The sequence below is a fragment of the Gambusia affinis genome, linkage group LG07 (genome assembly GCF_019740435.1).
Source record: "Gambusia affinis linkage group LG07, SWU_Gaff_1.0, whole genome shotgun sequence".
Taxonomy (NCBI): Eukaryota; Metazoa; Chordata; class Actinopteri; order Cyprinodontiformes; family Poeciliidae; genus Gambusia; species Gambusia affinis.
The window spans coordinates 7,003,008-7,021,852 of NC_057874.1; the positions used below are offsets into that span (position 1 = coordinate 7,003,008).

Below are 18,845 nucleotides of genomic sequence, written 5' to 3' on the forward strand. Positions count from 1 at the left end.
AAGTTGAAATATCTTATGAGGAGGAATGTACAAAGCCGACAGAGACTTGAAGCTGCACCTGCAGTGATCGATGGCTCTACAATACATAGGCAACCTTCTGGTTTTTACTTGCAAAACCCCCCGAAAACCATATATTATTTTTTTTCTGAAGTTCACAACCATGCCCTACTGCGTGTAGGTTTGTCACAAAATGAAATCCACATGTAATGATCATTTATGGTGTTAATATGACACCAAAAATAAAAAAATAAAAAATAGAAAAATCAAGGGTGATGAATAATTTTGCCAGACACTACATTCTTTTTGTCAGTGCCATTCACTAAGCACCTCAATGATCATACATTTCCTCAAATGTTATTTGAACTTCCTCTAGCACTCCTTCCTGTCCTCCTTACCATAATCACCGCGCTCTCTATTTTGCCTTGTTCGCAATCCAATCTCTTTTTTTCCCCCCCCAACAATCTCTATTTGCATGAATAAATAAATGTGTGTGTCGATAAAGGAGCTCTGTGAGTGAAAACAGCCTGTAAGGCAGAAGGCCATTATTTTCGTCAATAGCATTGAGCAGTCGTTCACGGCAAAGGTTTGTTGTTTTTTGGAGCGCTCCAACATATGGGCACATAAATCAGAGCCTGCCATAGATCTCAGCTCTGGCTTTCTCACTTCCATCTGTGCTGATGAGTTTAAATGCAGCCTGGAAGCTTATTCACAGACTAAATGTATATGTATAAGAAAAATAAAGATCAGGCATTTGCTCACCTCTCTGCACCAGCATGGTGACCTCGCTGCCTTTCGGTAACTTGCTGAGCATGTCCACCACCTGGTTGTGAGACATGCTCTGCACATTCCTCTTGTTCACCTCGACGATGATGTCCCCCTCCCTAAGGCCACGGCAGCGAGGGTAGTCCACGATCTGCTTCACCCTCTGCCCTCCACCGCCAAGGCTGTCCGCGATAGTGAAGCCAAAGCCCTTGTCTCCTTTCTCCATGTGCACAGTGATGAGTTCTGGTTGCGTTGCGATGGACGAAGCCAGGGTTACCACGTCGCTAGAGTAGCCGAGCTGGGAGGAGGTATCGGACGCTACCTCGGTGGAGGGGCTGTGAGGTCGGGGGAAGCCATTGAGAGGCGGTCCGCCGTTGGTTGGGCCGTTGGTGCTCTGACTGCCTTGGCTGGACGGAGAGTCGTAGCTGCTTGTGACCTCCTGGCCGTTGACGATGATGGGGTCTTTGTTATCAAGGATGGCCACCGAGGTTACCAAGCTGGTGTTTGGATCATCGGGGTCGAAAGGCAGTGGGTAGCCACGACACAGCTCCAAGTTGACCATGGAGCCGATTGGGATGGACTGAAAGATCTTCACAACTTGGGCGTGCGTGTAGCCCAGCACGCAGGTGTCATTTACACTCACAATCACATCCCCTTCAAGGTGGAGAGAAAGAGGGCATGCAGTGACTGAACTGAACCAGTACTCCCTCTTCGCAAATGATAAACGCAACGGCACCAACCTGTCTCCATCTTCCCATCAAGGGCCGCAGGTCCATCCAGAACCAAACTCTTTATCTGCAAGAACTCATCCGGCTCGTCGCCTCCAACAACGGTGAACCCAAACCCTCGACGGCTCTTCTTCAGTTTGGTATTGATGAAGGTCCCGTTCAGTTCTGAACGGTTCCTAGTAAAGAAAGGCTTCCCACCTGAACACAAAGATAATTTTGCTTTAATTACTCTTACGTGAAAACATACAATTTCAATCAGGCCTAACAGGATTTGGTGTGGATCCTTAAGAGAGCTGCTTAAGGATCCACACGTGGTCTACATCTGCTAGTATTGCCCAAAGACAATAACACTTAACATCGGCTTCCCTGCAAACACAAGGTTTTAAGTATATCCTGTGCCAAAGCTTTTCCCATAAGCCGTCTGCCTGCAGTCAACCCACTCTTTTGGCCAAGCATTATAGAGGTGTGGGTAATGGCACGAATCCAAGCTGTTTTTCTGCTTATTCTTTGTTTAGTCTGATGTGATTATTCTTTTAAAGTAGGCCTGATCCAAATAACAAATAGTCAGGACAACCCCTGGCTTGAGATCTGGTAATATGATGCCAGAATAAATCTGCCTTCTAATGGTGCCATCCAGAACAAGACTTTATCTGGCAAAATTAGTCAACGACTCTTATTGTGAAGAATTAAAGAAAATAATCCTGGAATTGATACATTGTGCCAACAGACCGTAAAATGTTCCTCTATAGTAATCCTGCAGTTTTAGGTCCTTTAAATGAGGCGGCAGGAAAAGTATCAGCAGTAATAAGCAGTAATAAGCAGTAACACTCTCCCTCCATCTTTTGCTGAGCACTCCCAGTCAGGCTCCTTCATGTGTTTAGGGGTACCCTGCTAGGAGATATGTAGCTCAAGGTATCCTCCTCAACTCTGACCAGCTTCCCTCTCCCTGCTGAATAGAGGCATCCCCCACAGTGTGATATTGCCACTTCTTTGTTTCATTACAAGTATGATTTTGTTTTGTTTTTTAAGATTTTTATGCCACACACAGGGTTATACTTGAAAGAAAAAAATTTCCGATTTTGGTCTTATCAGAACAGAGCACATTCTTCCACATGTTTGCAAAGTCCCAGCCATGGATTCAGGAAAATCTCTGAAGATGTTCTAGTCATGCAAGAACGGGCAGTGTGTTTAAAATCTCAAATTGGAAAGCTGTGGGGGTCAGGGTTTTCAAGGTGCTGAGTCCAACTGGTAGCCAGTCCAAACAGAAGCGACAGACTCCCTGTGCTGCTCTATAAAAAGCAGAAATCCAAAAAGGGATTTTTGCAAAATAAACATGTGTAAAACAGAACTATAACTAAAATTAGACCGTTTTGCTTCTATATTTTGGCTCAATTTATAACAAGTCAGTTTCTACTAAAAGATGCTGGACATTGTTGTATGTTTTTCTTCAAAAAGTTTGTGTAAACACTGTGAAACTGTGCCTGGCATTTACAGCGATGACTCCAAATTCCAGAGGAGGTGAAAAGGAGGCTTCATGGATACGGAGCAGGACCAAAGAACAGGGAGAGAAGGAGGGCGTTCAAGTCATCTCTCCCATTGATCTTAAAGGACAAGGGTTATATCCTGGACTCCAACATCTTCTGTTTTCTAGTCTTGCGCCTGGGGCAGAGATTCAAGTAGAAGCGGCAAAAGCAAATGAGGTGGATTAGCAGTTCTTGGTGTCTTTCAGGACATGCCGCTGTGGAATATCGTTTCTGCTGCCTGGAAATGGGGTTGTTACCATGCAATGAAAGTCATGAGACTGTCTTAAAGCAACAATCCTCAGTCAGAGGCCTCCTCAGATTCACTGCAAGACTGACTGCTACTGGAGATCCATCCTGCCTACAGCATCACCATCCAAAATGACTGACTGAGGACACTTGGATGACATGAGTGAAAGCATTTCATTTCAGGATAAAGTATTTCTGAACTGAACTGAATGAGCCTAATCTTTTATTTCAAAACAAGATTTAAGCTCCGTGTGATGAAATATTGCATCCAACATGTCACTTCATCTGGTTCCGACAAATGAATTTCAGCAAAAAGAAGGCAAGACGTCGATGGAGAGAGGGAACGTTAGCGAGACGTGTGTTAAGGCAGGACCATAGTTTATGCATACAATGAAAAATACATTACCCTTTGGGTCAGCTGTGTCCTTCTGTTTGTGACATTTTGTGGTGAACGCTTGTCTGTGCGCAGGCGCACTCTACAACATTACTTTTTTATAAAAGGAGCGCGACAGCCAAACTGTCCGCTGATGTATTCACAGCACATGAGGGAAAGGAGCAAGAGTCAGGGAAAAAACATGAACTCAGGGAGTCAGATAAAGAGATTTTAAAGGATTTCTTTGTCTGGGAGAACAACATAGGGGGTACGACGGCCTTGGACCAGGAGACAGAAACGAGTGGGCTCAGAGCGAGACGGGGATATGGACCGAAAGACAAGAGAAACCGAGGGAAGGTAGTTAAGAAGAACCCAGCAAGACAGGGAGCTATAAAACAAAGATCAACAAAAGACAGAGGCACCCGACGGAGAGGCTATGGAGAGTAAAAGGGGAGCTCCAGAATGAGGCAGTTAATTCTAAGCCATGACTGGGCTAATTAGACAGGCTGCTAGTAGGAGGCTGGCATGAAAGGAGCTGGCAACGATGAGAAGGAAACCCGCTGCAGCTGGAGGTGTGTGCGTCGCTAAACGATGGGTGAAATCAGGCCATTATTTGATTTGAACATGGAACATTACAAAACTGTACAGAACACGGTTATATTAAGGACGTCTCCTCAGAATCTTGACACCGTTTCGAGTGCTCACTCGTACGAAATGTACCCCGCTGCACATTTTGAATGCGATAAAATCCCCCCTCCCTTGCCCCCCGGTATTGATTAAGAATAAATGAAATTGCTTCAGAGTGTCAATTCATGGCTGGTTTTTCATTGCGAAATCTAAAACAAAGCCTCAGGCAATGGAAGAAAGAAATGGCAGTAGGAGCTAAATCTCATTTAGCACATAATAGGCTGTTCAGGGTAAGAGAATGGAAGAAGATAATGAGTGCACATTTTTATTTCTACGGAAGAGAACTTACGCTTTTGTCCCATGGCGTTGGGCACGGGTGGACCCGTCTGAGGGTCCCTGTATGTCTCGTGGTTGGCGGCATAGGTGGCCAGGGGAGCGCCTGCCAATGCCGAGTCCTCAATCCATTCTGCAACAGCAAAACACACCACACATTCTCTAGATGGGGGAATAACTAGGTGGATAGCGATCCTGCTTGTTTCGGCTCCAGGACAAGATCTGACTCTTTTGAAGCCGACTGAGAATACGAGACGAAGGAGTTAAAAAGCTCAAAACGGAGCACAGCTCGACTGGGTGCTGGTCATTGCCCCCTTTTGCCATGTCTTACCTTCGCTCTTTTGCTGGCTTCGCACCTGACTTCTTGATAAAACAGACGACATTTCATTCGTGAAATGAAATGTTCATGCCCACCAGGTAGATGTTTCACATCTTGCATCGACAATTTTAAGGAATTTTCTAGGTTGCACACATAGCTCCCAACAAGGCAATGTGGTTTTATGACTTCAGTAAATAATCCTCAACAGCATGAGGTTGCTTGGAGGTATATTGGCTCCATAAAGTGCTTAGAAAATAATGTACTTTTGAATACATGAGACATTTAAGCATTTTTACAACTATTTACCTCTATATAACACAACAAAAGAAAATACTCAACTAGCAAGAAAAAAATAAAAATTTAAAAATCTAAAAAAATCGATGCGACATGGACAGGACAGTTTATTTACAGGTCAGAGAGGGAAGCAGGGAGAAATGAAGATCAACTGGAAAGAAGCCAAATTGACCAGCAGCAGTTTGATCGGGTCCTGCAAGCTTCCTGTTGAAATCATTTTAGCAGCTGTATGTGATTTATTGCCTTGTTATTTCAGCATTGGAAAGATCAGATTGAAACCTTGATGTGTATTCTCAGTGGAGAGATGTAATCAATACCTCAAAGGGGTGCAAAACGAGTAAAACTCTGCATGAAGGGAGTTTTTTGTTGTTGTTGTTTTTTTTAAAGCTGTTCTTTCTGATCTAGAGTAAAAGTCAGCAGGTAATTGAGGTAAATCTAATGTTTTCTGCATGACGAGGGCAAAGTGGGGGGTGATAAGTGAACTCCCTTGTGGGCTGACCTGCATTTCAAATCAATTCCTCGGTGGGGTTTCCTACGCGTGCATAAACGTGGACTCAGTTTGCAGAAACAGCCTCCACTCTGGTCGAGTTTGGTAGCTTCATTTGATAAGAGTCTTCCACCAAAAGAGCTATATTAAAATGTCATGCGAGGCTTATTATTTCAAGCACAAGTCCAACTTACTTGTGTTTCACCCTTGGAGAAAAGCTTCAAGTTAAAGCAGCGAACGAGACAAAGGCGACAAAGAAATCCAAAATGAACGTAAATAAAGGGCTGCGCCGCGCAGCCGCAAATCATAGTTATGCCTTTATGGAACAGTGCTTAGCAAATCATACGGCAGTAGCAGGCAGCATCGCATAGTAAAATAGCAGTAGTTGGTACGAACACTCAAACACAGGCATAAACATGAATATAAAAGAAAGAAAATGATGCCCCTTGGCGGGGGCTTGTGAACGAACCTCGGATGTAGCGCTCACCTTCAGGTGGCTGCTGGCTCTGGGGCTGAGGCTGCTGGCTGGGCTGCTGTTCCAGCTGCCTGCGCCTCTTAGCCTCCAGCAGCGGGTTTTCGTACTGGGTCTTCCTGTTGATGTGACTGTGGATCAAGGGGACGGGGAGAAAGGAGGAATGCAGGAGGAATGGATTTAAGGGGGAGGGGATAAAAACAACAACAACAAACAAACAAACGGGAAAATTTGGCAGGTGTGAGGGGAACAGCAGGAGGATAGAGAATAGAGTCAGGTAGGGCCAAAGAAGGAAGGCATGGGAGGGGAAGACAAGGTAATAAGATTCTGATTAATAAATCAAAGGACCTGCAAAAGTCCCCTGTTTAAATGTATATAACAAAGTTACACCAACAAAACTTGACATGTCTGGCAGGGAAAGTTGACAAAATTCCCACCAGACGTTGGTAACAACTAATGTTGCACAACAAAGCGTACTGGAATAACAAAATCAGTATGTTCAACATCACAGCTTAGGGACGATGTTTGGGCAGGATGTCGTCTTTCAAGTACCACACATTCAATAAAATATTTTTGCCCTTTGAATAAAATCTAACTCCTCTCGATGGTCATACTTGATGAATACCTTTATAAACCAAGATGCTAAAGCTAAAAAAAAGTAGCAGGACATTTTGAAGAAAATGTGATTTGATTGCAAAAACCAAGATGCTAAAGCTAAAAAAAAGTAGCAGGACATTTTGAAGAAAATGTGATTTGATTGCAAAAACCAAGATGCTAAAGCTAAAAAAAAGTAGCAGGACATTTTGAAGAAAATGTGATTTGATTGCAATTGATGTCGGCATCTTAATAGTCTGCGACTGTATTGCAATTGCATGTTCTCTTGATATTATGAAGGCCTAGTAACAATTAAAGTTAGTATACAGGTAAGTGCTGAATACATGAAGAAAAAAGAAGATGTAAAAGGCAGAGAAAGCCATGAAGTTATCTGAAGTTTGTCGGTGTTCAGAAAGCAATCCTACTTTCTAAACTTGGAAATGTTGCTAAATAATGCTTTTTCCAGGAATGGAAAGAACATTATTTCACCATTAACCTGCCACAACCAGGTGCTGTTTGCAAGATTTCTGACAGGGAAGTCAGAGGAGTAATTAGAAGACCCGTACAAGAGCCAAAGAGATTTATAAAGAGCCAGGATTTGCAGATAGGTACATTTTAACTTCAGTGGCTTCTATGCAAACTCAACGCACAATACTCAACACTTGGAAAAAAAAGATTATTGCAGAACATTTGGACAGGTCTAAGAAACACTGGCTAATGCACAGATACATTCAAAAATATCCTCTGACATCTGTAGATGTCTCTGGACACAACTTTTTTTTTTACCCAAAAAAATAGTGAACTTTGGAAGTGAGAATCATGGTGCGGAGTTGTTTTCCAGCAAATGGTACCATCAGTCTTCATAAAATTAAAAAAGAATGAATGGGGAAATTCATAGGGACATTCTTGACAAGAATCTGACGATGAACGAACAGCGTTTTTCTTCAGAAAGACAATGATCCCAAACAAACTGACACAAGAAAGAGAAAACAAAGCTAAGTGAATGACTAAGTCCATCTCACAACCTGACATCAATTGCAGACAGAGTGTGGAAGAAGTTTCCAGAACCTTTAACATTTGAAAATGCTGTGGAAAAAAATGGATCAAAATGACTCCTGGCCAATTAATGTGACTGTTTTTACCCAGCAGGAATCTTCTTCAAGCTTTCATCTCCTATAAAAAGGCATCCATTCATTAGGTTCGTTCATTTTCTAATTCTACTTTGCTCATCGTAATTAATGGACATATTTGTATACATCATATTTGTGAATTATTTGAGCTGTTACTGACATCTGGTGAACGTTTTACGTCAATAACTCCACTGAAAATATATTTGCCAGACAAACTGTTCGGTTTGAAGCCTTTTCTGAAGGTTTAATTCACAGAACCGGTTTCACATCATCTAGCGTGCCTGGGAGAAGCCCAGCAGCCGAGAGCACTTTATGATGAGGCAAATGAGAGCAATTGTGAATAATGCATATGGGAAAATATATTGCATCGACAAAGCAGGACAAAAAATAAATCAAAAAAATATACCACATCCCCGAGCCCCAGGTGCTGTTGAACAACAGCAAATCCACACTGAGCATATTTGTATTAATGCAGAGAGCCGGCAGCTCCAGGCCGTCTAAAATGAATGAGGTGCACACACACACACACACACACACACACACACACACATATATAGACCCAATTGTTGCTTATTTTCCCAAATGGTATTGGCACAAACAAAAATGTCCTTCATTCAAGTGAAAAAGTCGAGGCACAATTTGTTTGACGTTGTCGGAAAACAAAACTCTAGGCTCAGATTTACAGTGAGGTCAAGAGTTTCGCTTGTTGGACTAAAAATGGGAACGCTCGTCTTTTATGCCCAAGAAGAAACATTTGCTAGACGAGGCCTTCAATTGATTTCTGTTCATAAATGTCTATCTGCAAACTTCATACTGTGTGCGACTTACTCAACATAGTAGACCCCGTAGACTGGATCGTCGATTTTCTCCCATCCATGAGGAAGTTCTGTAAAAGGTAAAACACAAAGAGGACCAGCCAGATGAGAACAACATAAAGTTGCAGGAAGGCTTGGAATCAATCATCACTGTTGGGCAACATCATCGTGAAACAAGCAACAATCTGTCCATAAACCCTGATTTTCCTGATGAGCCCATGTCTCAAAAGCAGAGCATCCAGGGCTACTGTCATAAACGTCGGGGTCATTTTGATCCAATTTTATGGTTACAGCTCAACAAATTAGCCAAAATCAGAAACCTTTGTTTTCGTCAGTTATGCTCTTCATCGAGGGAGATTGACATTGACATTAATATCTTTAAAATATTTCAATATTTTATATAATGAAAACCCAAAATTGCAGGTGAGAGTCGAAGCAATCTGTCGTAAACTAAACCATGAAGCTGAATTTTGGAATAAATTTCCAGAAAGAGATGCTCAAACACCGAGTTACTTTAAATCAAGGTTAAAAACCCAACCAGCTTAGAGTTGCCTTCGACTTATAATAATCAGAATTGATAAGCATGCTAAAGATGAATGTAGGTGTATGGCTACCTGGTAGGAGATTGTAGATAGTGAACTGCATAATAAATGAATTGTACAGATATAATCTTTGGAGTAAAAATTTATGTAAATACGTTGGACATATCTGGACAAAGCAACTAGGAGTGGGATTTACTGGACTTTGTCTTCTTATTCCTTTTTCTCACTGCATATGCAAGTTTTATATTTTATTTTATGTTTGATTTTTTTTTTTGGTTTCATTCTTAATTATTACATGTTTTTTCCTTGATATTTCACATGCTAAAAATACAGATTTCATTTCATTCATATATTTGATATACTTGTTAGCCATGATTTTATTGTTAGCCTCATGTATTGAGACGCGCCTATAATTTGAAATCCGTCAGTGGCTCGGCAGGATCGGAACGACTCGACCGCTGCGCAGGTCGCCTTCCCTCTCCTGACCTCTGACACCTCTCACCGCTGACATTTCCACACATCAGATAAGAGCACAGCTGGACCCCATGGGCAGAAGTGTATGAAAGGAACGGAGATGAGGGGAGAGAAGAAAAAGAAAAAAAAAAACCCCAGCAAGACAGGTCGAAGAGCGGCAGAGCCAAAAGAGGACGGGAAGCAGGAAAGGATAAAACAAAAAGCAGGAAGGCAGGAAGCAGGCGAAGGCACAAAAAAGGAGTGGAAGCGGATGGAATAACCCAGGATTTGCAACCGGTGTACCAAAACAGAGGAAAAAAAAGGTTGAGTTGAAAAGATTTCACTTTGATGTTACGTGTGACTGGGTCCTGAATAAATGAGGAATTTTATAGATGCACATACTTCTAATTCAAACAGTGCATTCTTGTAAAGCTGTCCTTGGTTTGAACAGAAAAGTACTGCGACTTTGGGGCTTCTCAGCTAAATTCCATGCATTTTATTTGATGCCTCCTTCCTCTCTGCAGCTGTAGGACAGTGTGACCGATAACACGCTTTTGAATTCATCCCTACCACTTTCTAGTTTGTGGCCTTCTCTTGAATTCAAACACACCGAACTGGAAGCGGGACCAAAAGATCCATCTCCTCCAGGTTGGAACCAGAATCTCCAGCATCTGGAAACACTTCGACTGGGCTTTAGAACAGCAGCATAAACTTTTAGCATAATATAAACATGAATGGGATTGCCTCTGTGCCATGTCATTGTCCGGCATGAATTATGCTCCAGTAATTCAGTCTCTTTGTGAGAAGTACAATATTTATCTCTTACAGCCCGATCACAGCTGCACTCATCATTGTCATCCATCCACCCACAAAAGCTAATTTGAGGGGCTTCTAAACGGCTCCAAAAACAGATTGTTCAATAACTCTGACTTGTGACACTTGCTCCTGTTTGCAAGTGGGCATTAATTACAAACAACCACCTAACTCGGAACCACTGTCTGGCTGTTCAATTTGGAGGCCCTATACCGCAGCCGGAAGTGAGGCTATTGACAGAAAAATTATAGTGTCTCGCTAACGAATTTATATCTCTTGAACTTTCACATTTCAGCGTGCTGCAAGCGCAAACTCTCGCTGCTTTTACAGCTGTCGGTCTTTTGGAGTTTGTTTCAACTAGAGCTGCACACTCAGGTTATGTTCACACAGTAGATCTTAGTGTTTTTTGCTTAAATATGCTTTTTTTTTTTTTTGGGGGGTGGAGGGGTTGCACAGTCATTCGTACTACTAGTCAAAAGCGACCACAATCAGACTCCTGTGTGAACGGCCTATGACCCTAAGGTCATGCGCTGAAGAAGAACGATGAGGTCACAGCAGCACAAGGTTTATTGAAGTGGCGATGAACGCCATCGATTCTAACATTTATTTAGCAACGGGAGCCAACAGTATCGTCGCAAGATCATAAAACAGAAGAAGCCAGTAAAACAAAAGCTCAACTAACAGCAGCGGGTTTTTGTGGAGTATTGACTGTAACTTCTGTGGAGAATTTTGTTTCGATGCGTCGTCTCACGTCAATGACATGAATATTTGATCAAATAAAAGGCTTTTAAAATTATCAAATACCTATCCAAATTAGCACCACAAATAGAAGTGGCACAGATGTAGTTTTTTTGGGGGGGGGGATTGGAAAGATTGAGAAAGAGCCGTTCAGAATGTGAGAATCTAGCCATACAGACTGAAATATTCACCCACGCTTCTAAAATACCTTAAGTCCAGCCCAACTGATTGCTGCTGTGAGCATGAATTTTCAAGTCTTACCGTAGATTCTAATTTGGAAATAGACCTTGACTGAGCCATTCTGTCGTTTGGTCTAAATTATTACATTTTAGGTCTTTCTATATGTTTTAGAAATGTCACTGAAAAGCATGTCTCCAACACGGTCTCGAATCTTAGGCAGCATCTAGCAGGTTTCCTCCTGCATTTAGCGCTTTCAATTTTCTCAGAGGTAGTCAAGGTTGCATGCCACGCCTTTCACACTTTGATTTGTGAAAGAGCTTAAAAACTACTATTCTTCCCGCAAGTTAACAATAATTCATCAGCTTAACAGGGTTTTATTTAGTGTCATCAAGGGCAAAGGGGGCTGGATGGAATCCTCTTCCATCCTCTTATGCCCTGCTTTGTGCTTTTCAAATACAATCTTAAAATATATAGAAATCGATTTGTAAAAACTGAGAAAATTCAAAGGCTACAATTGCGACACTAAAAATAATACATTGATGTTTAAAATGTCTCTAGATGACACACAGGACATCATTTATATCCTCCTTCTCTATACAATCAGCAATTAGAGTCGGTATTTTAGCATGCATAAGCATTAGCTCATTATTCACCGTTCTCCACATGCAGCTGATGCAGAAAGCTCAAGGAATGCAAGGTTACCGACAGAGAGAGCTGCTGCTGCAAGTGCGAAGCTGTGGCGGCTGTGAATTATTTTATTCAAATGTTTTGAACTGGAACGTTAAATGGATTGCGGTCCCGCCTCACCTCGTGCTAAATTCTAATCACCCACTTGATTTCACACTGCACTAGTTTTGCTCCAGAAGCTGCACCTGTGTATGGCTATGCATGCGTGTGTGTGTGTGTGTGTGTGTGTGTGTGTGTGTGCGTGTGTTTGTGTGTGTGCTTGTGGTGGCGATGTGTGAGACTGCAGAGTAGACGATGCCTGGCGCTGCTAGCTTCTAACAGGGATATGATACATCTGCGTGTGTAGAAACACAAACGAGAGAGAGATGCAGAGAGAGAGAGAAAATAAATGTGTCACTCATTAGGCTGTGTTTTTCATCTCACCCTCTGTCCCTCTTCCCACATCCTGCTTTCCGAAGCGAGGGGGAACCGAGCTCGGTGAATTACATCTCCAACTGTTTGCATCTCATTCTCCTGATACGCTACGATGATTGAGGCCTCTTGAGTGAGAAATTCGGCACAGAGAAGAACTCGGTCTTTGTGGGTGTGTTATGCATGTGTATGCCACGATTTAAAAGAAAATCAAAAGTGACTCCCCCCCCCCCTTCTTTTTAGCTGGGTTTGATTGCATTCATAGCAGCTTTGCAGTTTCTGGGTTTATTATTTTTGCCTAAAGCCATTCTAAAAACTATTGATAATCTGATTCATGTTTCAAGTCAGATGCAAAGAAAACCGTGTTTCTCATTTCACTTCACGAAAGCTATTCACATTTACACTGCTTTATAAGGGGCTCTGGTGAAAAATGTGGCACAAAACATAATTTTTATCGCAGGAATAAGTGATTTAGAAAATCAACCTTTTCATTTAGGAACATTCATTTAACCAAAAAATAAAAACATGTTAAGACTCCTGCAGTTTTTAGATTTGCCACAGGTACAAAACACTGGAATGAAATGTCTTCATTAAAGTTGGTGCTAATGTTTTAAACAAGGTAGCCATTAATCAGATAGGGAAAATGTCTCAGTCATAACTAGTTAATAACGGCACTATTTAATCCAGGAAGCTTATTTTCTAAACAAGTCGACTAGTTACTATGATTGGGATTTAGATTTGTTTTGTTTTATTTTAGAAAGCTGATGGGCCTGTTGCTGCCATTTGGCTCATGCAGAGAGCCATTAAAAAAAAAAAAAAACATCATTAGAAGAATTTATTCTGGATCTGCAGTTTGTAGGAAGGGATGGCCTGCTGAGGTGGGAGTGTTTTGTGGTTGGACAGTTCTCAACCCGTCTGTCTGCAGGTTGAGAACTGTGTCAAAGGCCACATGCAGACTGTGTTTGCTGAACGTCAGAGCCACATCCGAGGGGCTACGTTAGATTAATGTCAAGTGTCTGTGAGAACGATGTCTCATTTCTGGATGATTACAGCCGTAGTCACTTCCCGCCTACAGTCAAGTCACCATGAATAAGCCGCCGGTCATACTGCATAGGTTACGATAAAGTAAATGTGAACGATCAACTTTACTGATAAGCATCTTTTAATCTCACCAGAAGACTCAAGTAGGGTTGGGCAATAAAGGTTAGAAAATAAAATCTCAGATTTTCTTCCATGCCAGATCCAATTTCCGATTTTAATAATTTTTCTTTAGAAATGACAAAATATTTCCCAAAAGTGGCTTTAACTTCAGTCATCCCTCCTGTGAGTTGTACAGGAATACAGGAATTTTTGGGTTAGGGTTAGGGGTTACCCTAATTTTCTCAAAATATTAGCAGAATAAAGACGCAATTTTACCATAACGTCTGGAAAATTTATAATCACGTTGTTATTTTTTGTTACTTTGACCTATGGAAACCCAAGGAGTGCATTGGTGAAAAAAAACAAAAGAATTAAATCTTCAAAACCCCGAAAAAATAAATGCAACTTTATAAAACAATTGGTCAGGTGTTACTTCTTACCTAGATCATCCAGCTCTTCTGTATGGACCCCTTCTACTCAGAACAATGGATTGTTGAAGAGACAGAATGGGGATGATGTAGGGGGGGAAAGACATTTGGTGTTAGGTGGATGCAGTAGCAATGTCTGGCCACTTGGTGGCAAGAGGTAAACAAAGCCAGACAATCAACTCATGTGATGACCATTGTTTACAAAATACAGCACGCTGGGTTTCCGCCATGTGACCGGATCTATGTCTTGTCTGAGGCAATATTGACATAAAGACGGTGACTAAAAAATGATCTTGTTCATGTGACTGAAAACTGTACATCTTATTTCTTATTAAAACATGCTAAACAGATTTCAGAGAACTCTAACTCCTGAAGCATGGATTATCTTAAGTACCAAGGCTTGTTTTGCTGAGAAAGCTGAAGAAAAAGCAAACAGAGCAGCACCATTCATTTCTGTTGCCCAACACTGACACCTAAAGGTTACTATGGAAACAGCCTATCTGGATTATACATCTTTGACACAGAAATGAACCACGATGTGAAATGTGTCTTTTTTTCATTAAGTTGTTTCTTCCAATGAATCCGGCACTGAACTAGGAAATCGCAGAGAAAACTGAAGAATATTTCCATAGGTCACATACCATCATCTTCACATTCTTCCAGGGGTTTCTGAGGTTTGTCCAGGCACCGAGGGTCTAGCCAAGAGGTGGTCTTTGTATTGTGGCTGAACAAAACAAAAAGTTTATTGACACGGCAATGACAAGTTAAATGGTTACCAATTATCAGTGACTGATTAGGATTTAGATTCACATAAGACGTGCAGCTTGGCAAAGCAATGCAAGTCTACCTTCTGCAGTGCGTTCCAAAAGTATTCATACTTGGTATTGACTTGTACCAAAGACTAGATTCACCTTCTTTCAGCAGGAGAATAACCCTAAAAATGTAGCTAACATGTTTTGTCATGTTAGCTACTATGACATATTTGGATCAAAAAGTGAGAGAGTGGCACAGTCAAATCCCAGATGTAAATCAGGATAAGAGTCTTTGGCAGGAACATTTCTGGTCACAGATGCTTTTACTCAGATTTGAGAGACCTTAGGCCATTTTGCAAAGAAGAATGGGCAGAAAGAGGTAAGATGACACAAGTATTGACTCAGCAGGAATAAATACAAATTACATGCCACATGTTCAGCCTTTTAAAAAGTGGAAGAATGTTTGAATTCATTCTTCCTCTTAAACATTGTGCTCTTCTTGTCTTTGTCCATTATTTGTTTAGTAAAATATATTGAGGTTTGTGGTCTTAACATGTCAAAGCATACAAAAAATGTTCAAGGGGTATGAATACTTTTGTGTTACCACTTTAGAAGAGAAAGTGCAGAGCATTTCATTGTCATACTCTGCTTCTGCACTACTTTAAAATCAGCTCGGACATGGACAGTGATGCCTTGAATAACATCTTTTACAAAAACAAAGAGCTGAATAGAGTCAACCATTTCACCGAGCCACATAGACGCACTCAAAAGTGTATTTCAAATGAATCAGAGGTCTTTGTTTCTTACTCTATAAAGTAGACCTCTCCGGTCTCGGTGTAGGCCATCTCCCAGTTGTCAGGCAGAGGTCCCAGCGGATCCTCCGGGGGAGGATGGCTCAGGTGAAGGTTTGTCTGCTGTGTACTCTCCGTGGTGGCCAATGGTGAGGGGGCTGTCCCAGCGTAGGACGGGTCGCTATGGCGAGGGACGTAAGGGCGCGCCGAGTGAGGAATTTCGTCCAATTCACTGGATTCTCCTGTGGGAAACGGAGACAGATGGAGCTCGGTCTCACACTCGTCAAACCAGCAGCACCTTCTAGAACAAAAGCAACCACCGAACTCATGAAAATGTGGCCAATCAAAAACAATCAGCTAACGAGAGCTTTTGCAGACATGATTATGTGAACGTCTGAAGAGGGCCGAGGCCACGTCCAGCCTGAAGTGACGTAAAACAAGTCGCAACAAGGATTTGACCTTTAAAGCAAAAATAACTGTGTGCTTTATCTGGAGTTCCTACATAATGTTTTTGTCTGATTCCTGTACTTTTTTAAACTTAAACCAGCTGTTGGATCAAAGAGCAAATACAAGAGTTCATGTTAGTCAGCTTGAGAGGGGATATTTATACAAAAGTTGGATGCAAAATTTTCAAAAAGTACCACAAGTAAAATTCTGCTGTTAAAAACAAACAACAACAATAAAAACTGTCTATTGAACGGAGAACTTATAGTGCAACTTCCCTCACAGGCAGCACAAAATAACTATGACTGCCACTATTATTTTAGTAAACAATCTATTGATTATTCTGTTGATAATTTGGATAAAAAAATGGCACATTCAACTAATTTTTCATTTAGCCACTTACGCCTCTCCATACAATGTTAGAAATATGTTAAAAGTCGCAAATAAACAAATAATCCAGCTTATTTTTATTAAATAAGAAAATAAAAATTGCACAGGATTCCTTTAGTGAATCTCAAGAGGACGAAGCTAAAACTAAACCACTTGAGGAGTTTTGGCTAAAACACATTTACAGACTTAAGGTGTTTAATCTTAAATGTGAAGTGTAAATATTCTTTGTACAGTTTTGTGTTAATTACTGCTCTGAATACGTAGTATTTTCCACCAAATGGCCTTTTCAAGCCTGTATACTCCAGTTAATGATAAATCGATTACTAAATTAGTTGAAGATTATTTCAATAACGTATTAATCATGATTAATCATTTCAGCCGTACAAGTAACTAGTAATTTTAGTTAGACATTGAATCCTAGGTTATTTCAGATTTCCCACTTAAAAACTGAGTCTGTATACTCTCGACACGTCACAAAACCTCCCGCGTCCAATAAATCTGACAGCCCTTCCTGAAGCTTTGAAGAGATTTACTCAGGCAGCTGAGAGGGCAGCTCACACCTAGAGTCACGGCCTCTGAATTGTTAGCACTTAGCTTCCTCTTATCTCATTTTCACACTCACACTTGACCAGCAGCCATTAAAGCTCCCATTTTTAATTACAAAAGGCTCACAACTAACATTTGGTCTGACCTTTTGAAAAAAAAAAAAAAAGAAAAAAAAAGAGTGCCGAGTCAGCATCCAGTGGGGTATTACAAATAATCCCAAAAACAGGTTTTTAACCAACAGCACAGCTGTAAAGATGATGGTTTTATGTATTAAAGCTTACAATTTTTAAGACATAATTGCTTTCTTAATTGTAGAGGTATAATTGCACACTTTCTGGGACTCACAGCAAGATGGCACTATTTAACATTTCTGCATGCTCATGCACCGCCAAGAAAGAAAGAAATAAAAAATAAGAAACAAAGACTGAAACTTACCAAGAAATTAGATGTGGTAATCCAGCGACCCATTCAAATACCAAAGAACAATTTTTTCTCCCCTTTCCTAATTTCCCTCTTCACAAAGTAGCAGTCTCTCCCTTGTCCTCCTGCCCAGTCCTCCTCAGGCCTCCTCCACCCCCTTTCCAGGTCACTCCCTCATTCTCTGTTATTTCCAGCTACCTTCACCTCACTTCCAGCCTCCTCCCACTTAACCCATGAGCTCTCGTGTTCTTCGTCTTCCTCTTTGTCCCAAAGGCAACGAGTGCCTGAAAAGTAGGATTGAAACCCAAGCTTATGTTGCAAACTACACAGGAGGCGTTGATCCGGGTGTTGTGCTGTGTTGGTCAGTACAATCACTACATGCAGGTCTGTTTGTTAAAGGTGTCAGTTACAGAAGCCTTACAAAAACAAGCATGAGCTACAGTTCCTTGCAATCTACTATCTGTACTACTACGTGGTAGATTAAAACTAAAACTTTGACTGTATTTTGCATGTGTTGTCTAGCAACCCTCACACAGAATGAAAATCTGATCAGCGCACTCAGTTTATTTTAAGATCATAGGGAGGATTGTGCTGTAGGTTCTTTGAAAAAATTATTAGTTTTAAATCCAAAATAAAATGAAGAAATTACCAATTGGAGACTTACGGTGTGATCACACCAAACACGTTTCGCGCTTCTGGTTTACATTCAAAATCTGCGTGGAGGCACATCGAGGGCTCCTCATGGCACGTTTTGAGCGTCTAGCGTGGTGAGATTTGAAGCGTACGGAGCGTCAAGTTTGTCCAAAACATCCGGCAACGTGCGTGCTGTTGTGGTGTAGGGGATAGCGCGTCCCACATTTGGAGGCCTTGAGTCCTCGACCTAGCCGTCGCGGGTTCGATTCCCGGACCCAGCGACATTTGCTGCATGTCTTCGCCCCTCCACTTCCCCCTTTCCTGTCAGCCTACTGTCATATAAGGGACACTAGAGCCATAAAAAGACCCCCTGGCGGGGAGAAAAAAAACAAAACAAAACAAAAAACCATCCGGCAACAGAAAACAATGGCTAAAGCGATTTTGACACATCTGACGCACCCGCGACGTGCCTCCATATAGACTTTGAATGTAAACTAGATGCGCCTGACGCTCAAAACACGTTTGGTGTGAAAGCACCATCAAGTGTCTGCGTTCAAAGTGCACACGCGTCAGACTTGAAGCACTGGGCACGTCTGTGATGTGCGCAACGCGTTTGGTGTGAACGCCCTATTAGAAAAATAGCTAACTGTTACTGTATTTCAGATATTCCTCTGCTGTCTTACTACTGCCACGCTCCCAATGTGATGAAGACATGCAGCATGTGCTGCCCCGTCTGTCGATGTTCATTCACATCATCTAGCAGCAGTCTACCTG

At 41.6% G+C, this 18,845-nt stretch overlaps 1 protein-coding gene across 11 annotated transcripts in view; it reads right to left on the reverse strand.

Moving 5' to 3' along the window:
- Window positions 1–18,845, reverse strand: part of LOC122834350 (membrane-associated guanylate kinase, WW and PDZ domain-containing protein 1-like) — a 141,121-nt gene that overhangs the window by 41,411 nt on the left and 80,865 nt on the right. For 8 of the 11 annotated variants that reach the window (XM_044122719.1, XM_044122718.1, XM_044122722.1 and 5 more), the window contains exons 5-12: window positions 15,655–15,880; window positions 14,737–14,819; window positions 14,108–14,140; window positions 8,717–8,774; window positions 6,162–6,295; window positions 4,609–4,725; window positions 1,503–1,688; window positions 760–1,416 (exon numbers count right to left, since the gene is read on the reverse strand). In XM_044122719.1, coding sequence (XP_043978654.1) covers window positions 760–1,416; window positions 1,503–1,688; window positions 4,609–4,725; window positions 6,162–6,295; window positions 8,717–8,774; window positions 14,108–14,140; window positions 14,737–14,819; window positions 15,655–15,880 — 1,494 coding nt within the window. The remainder of the gene's footprint in view (window positions 1–759; window positions 1,417–1,502; window positions 1,689–4,608; window positions 4,726–6,161; window positions 6,296–8,716; window positions 8,775–14,107; window positions 14,141–14,736; window positions 14,820–15,654; window positions 15,881–18,845) is intronic. The other 3 variants (XM_044122723.1, XM_044122720.1, XM_044122715.1) reach the window with 1 other exon arrangement.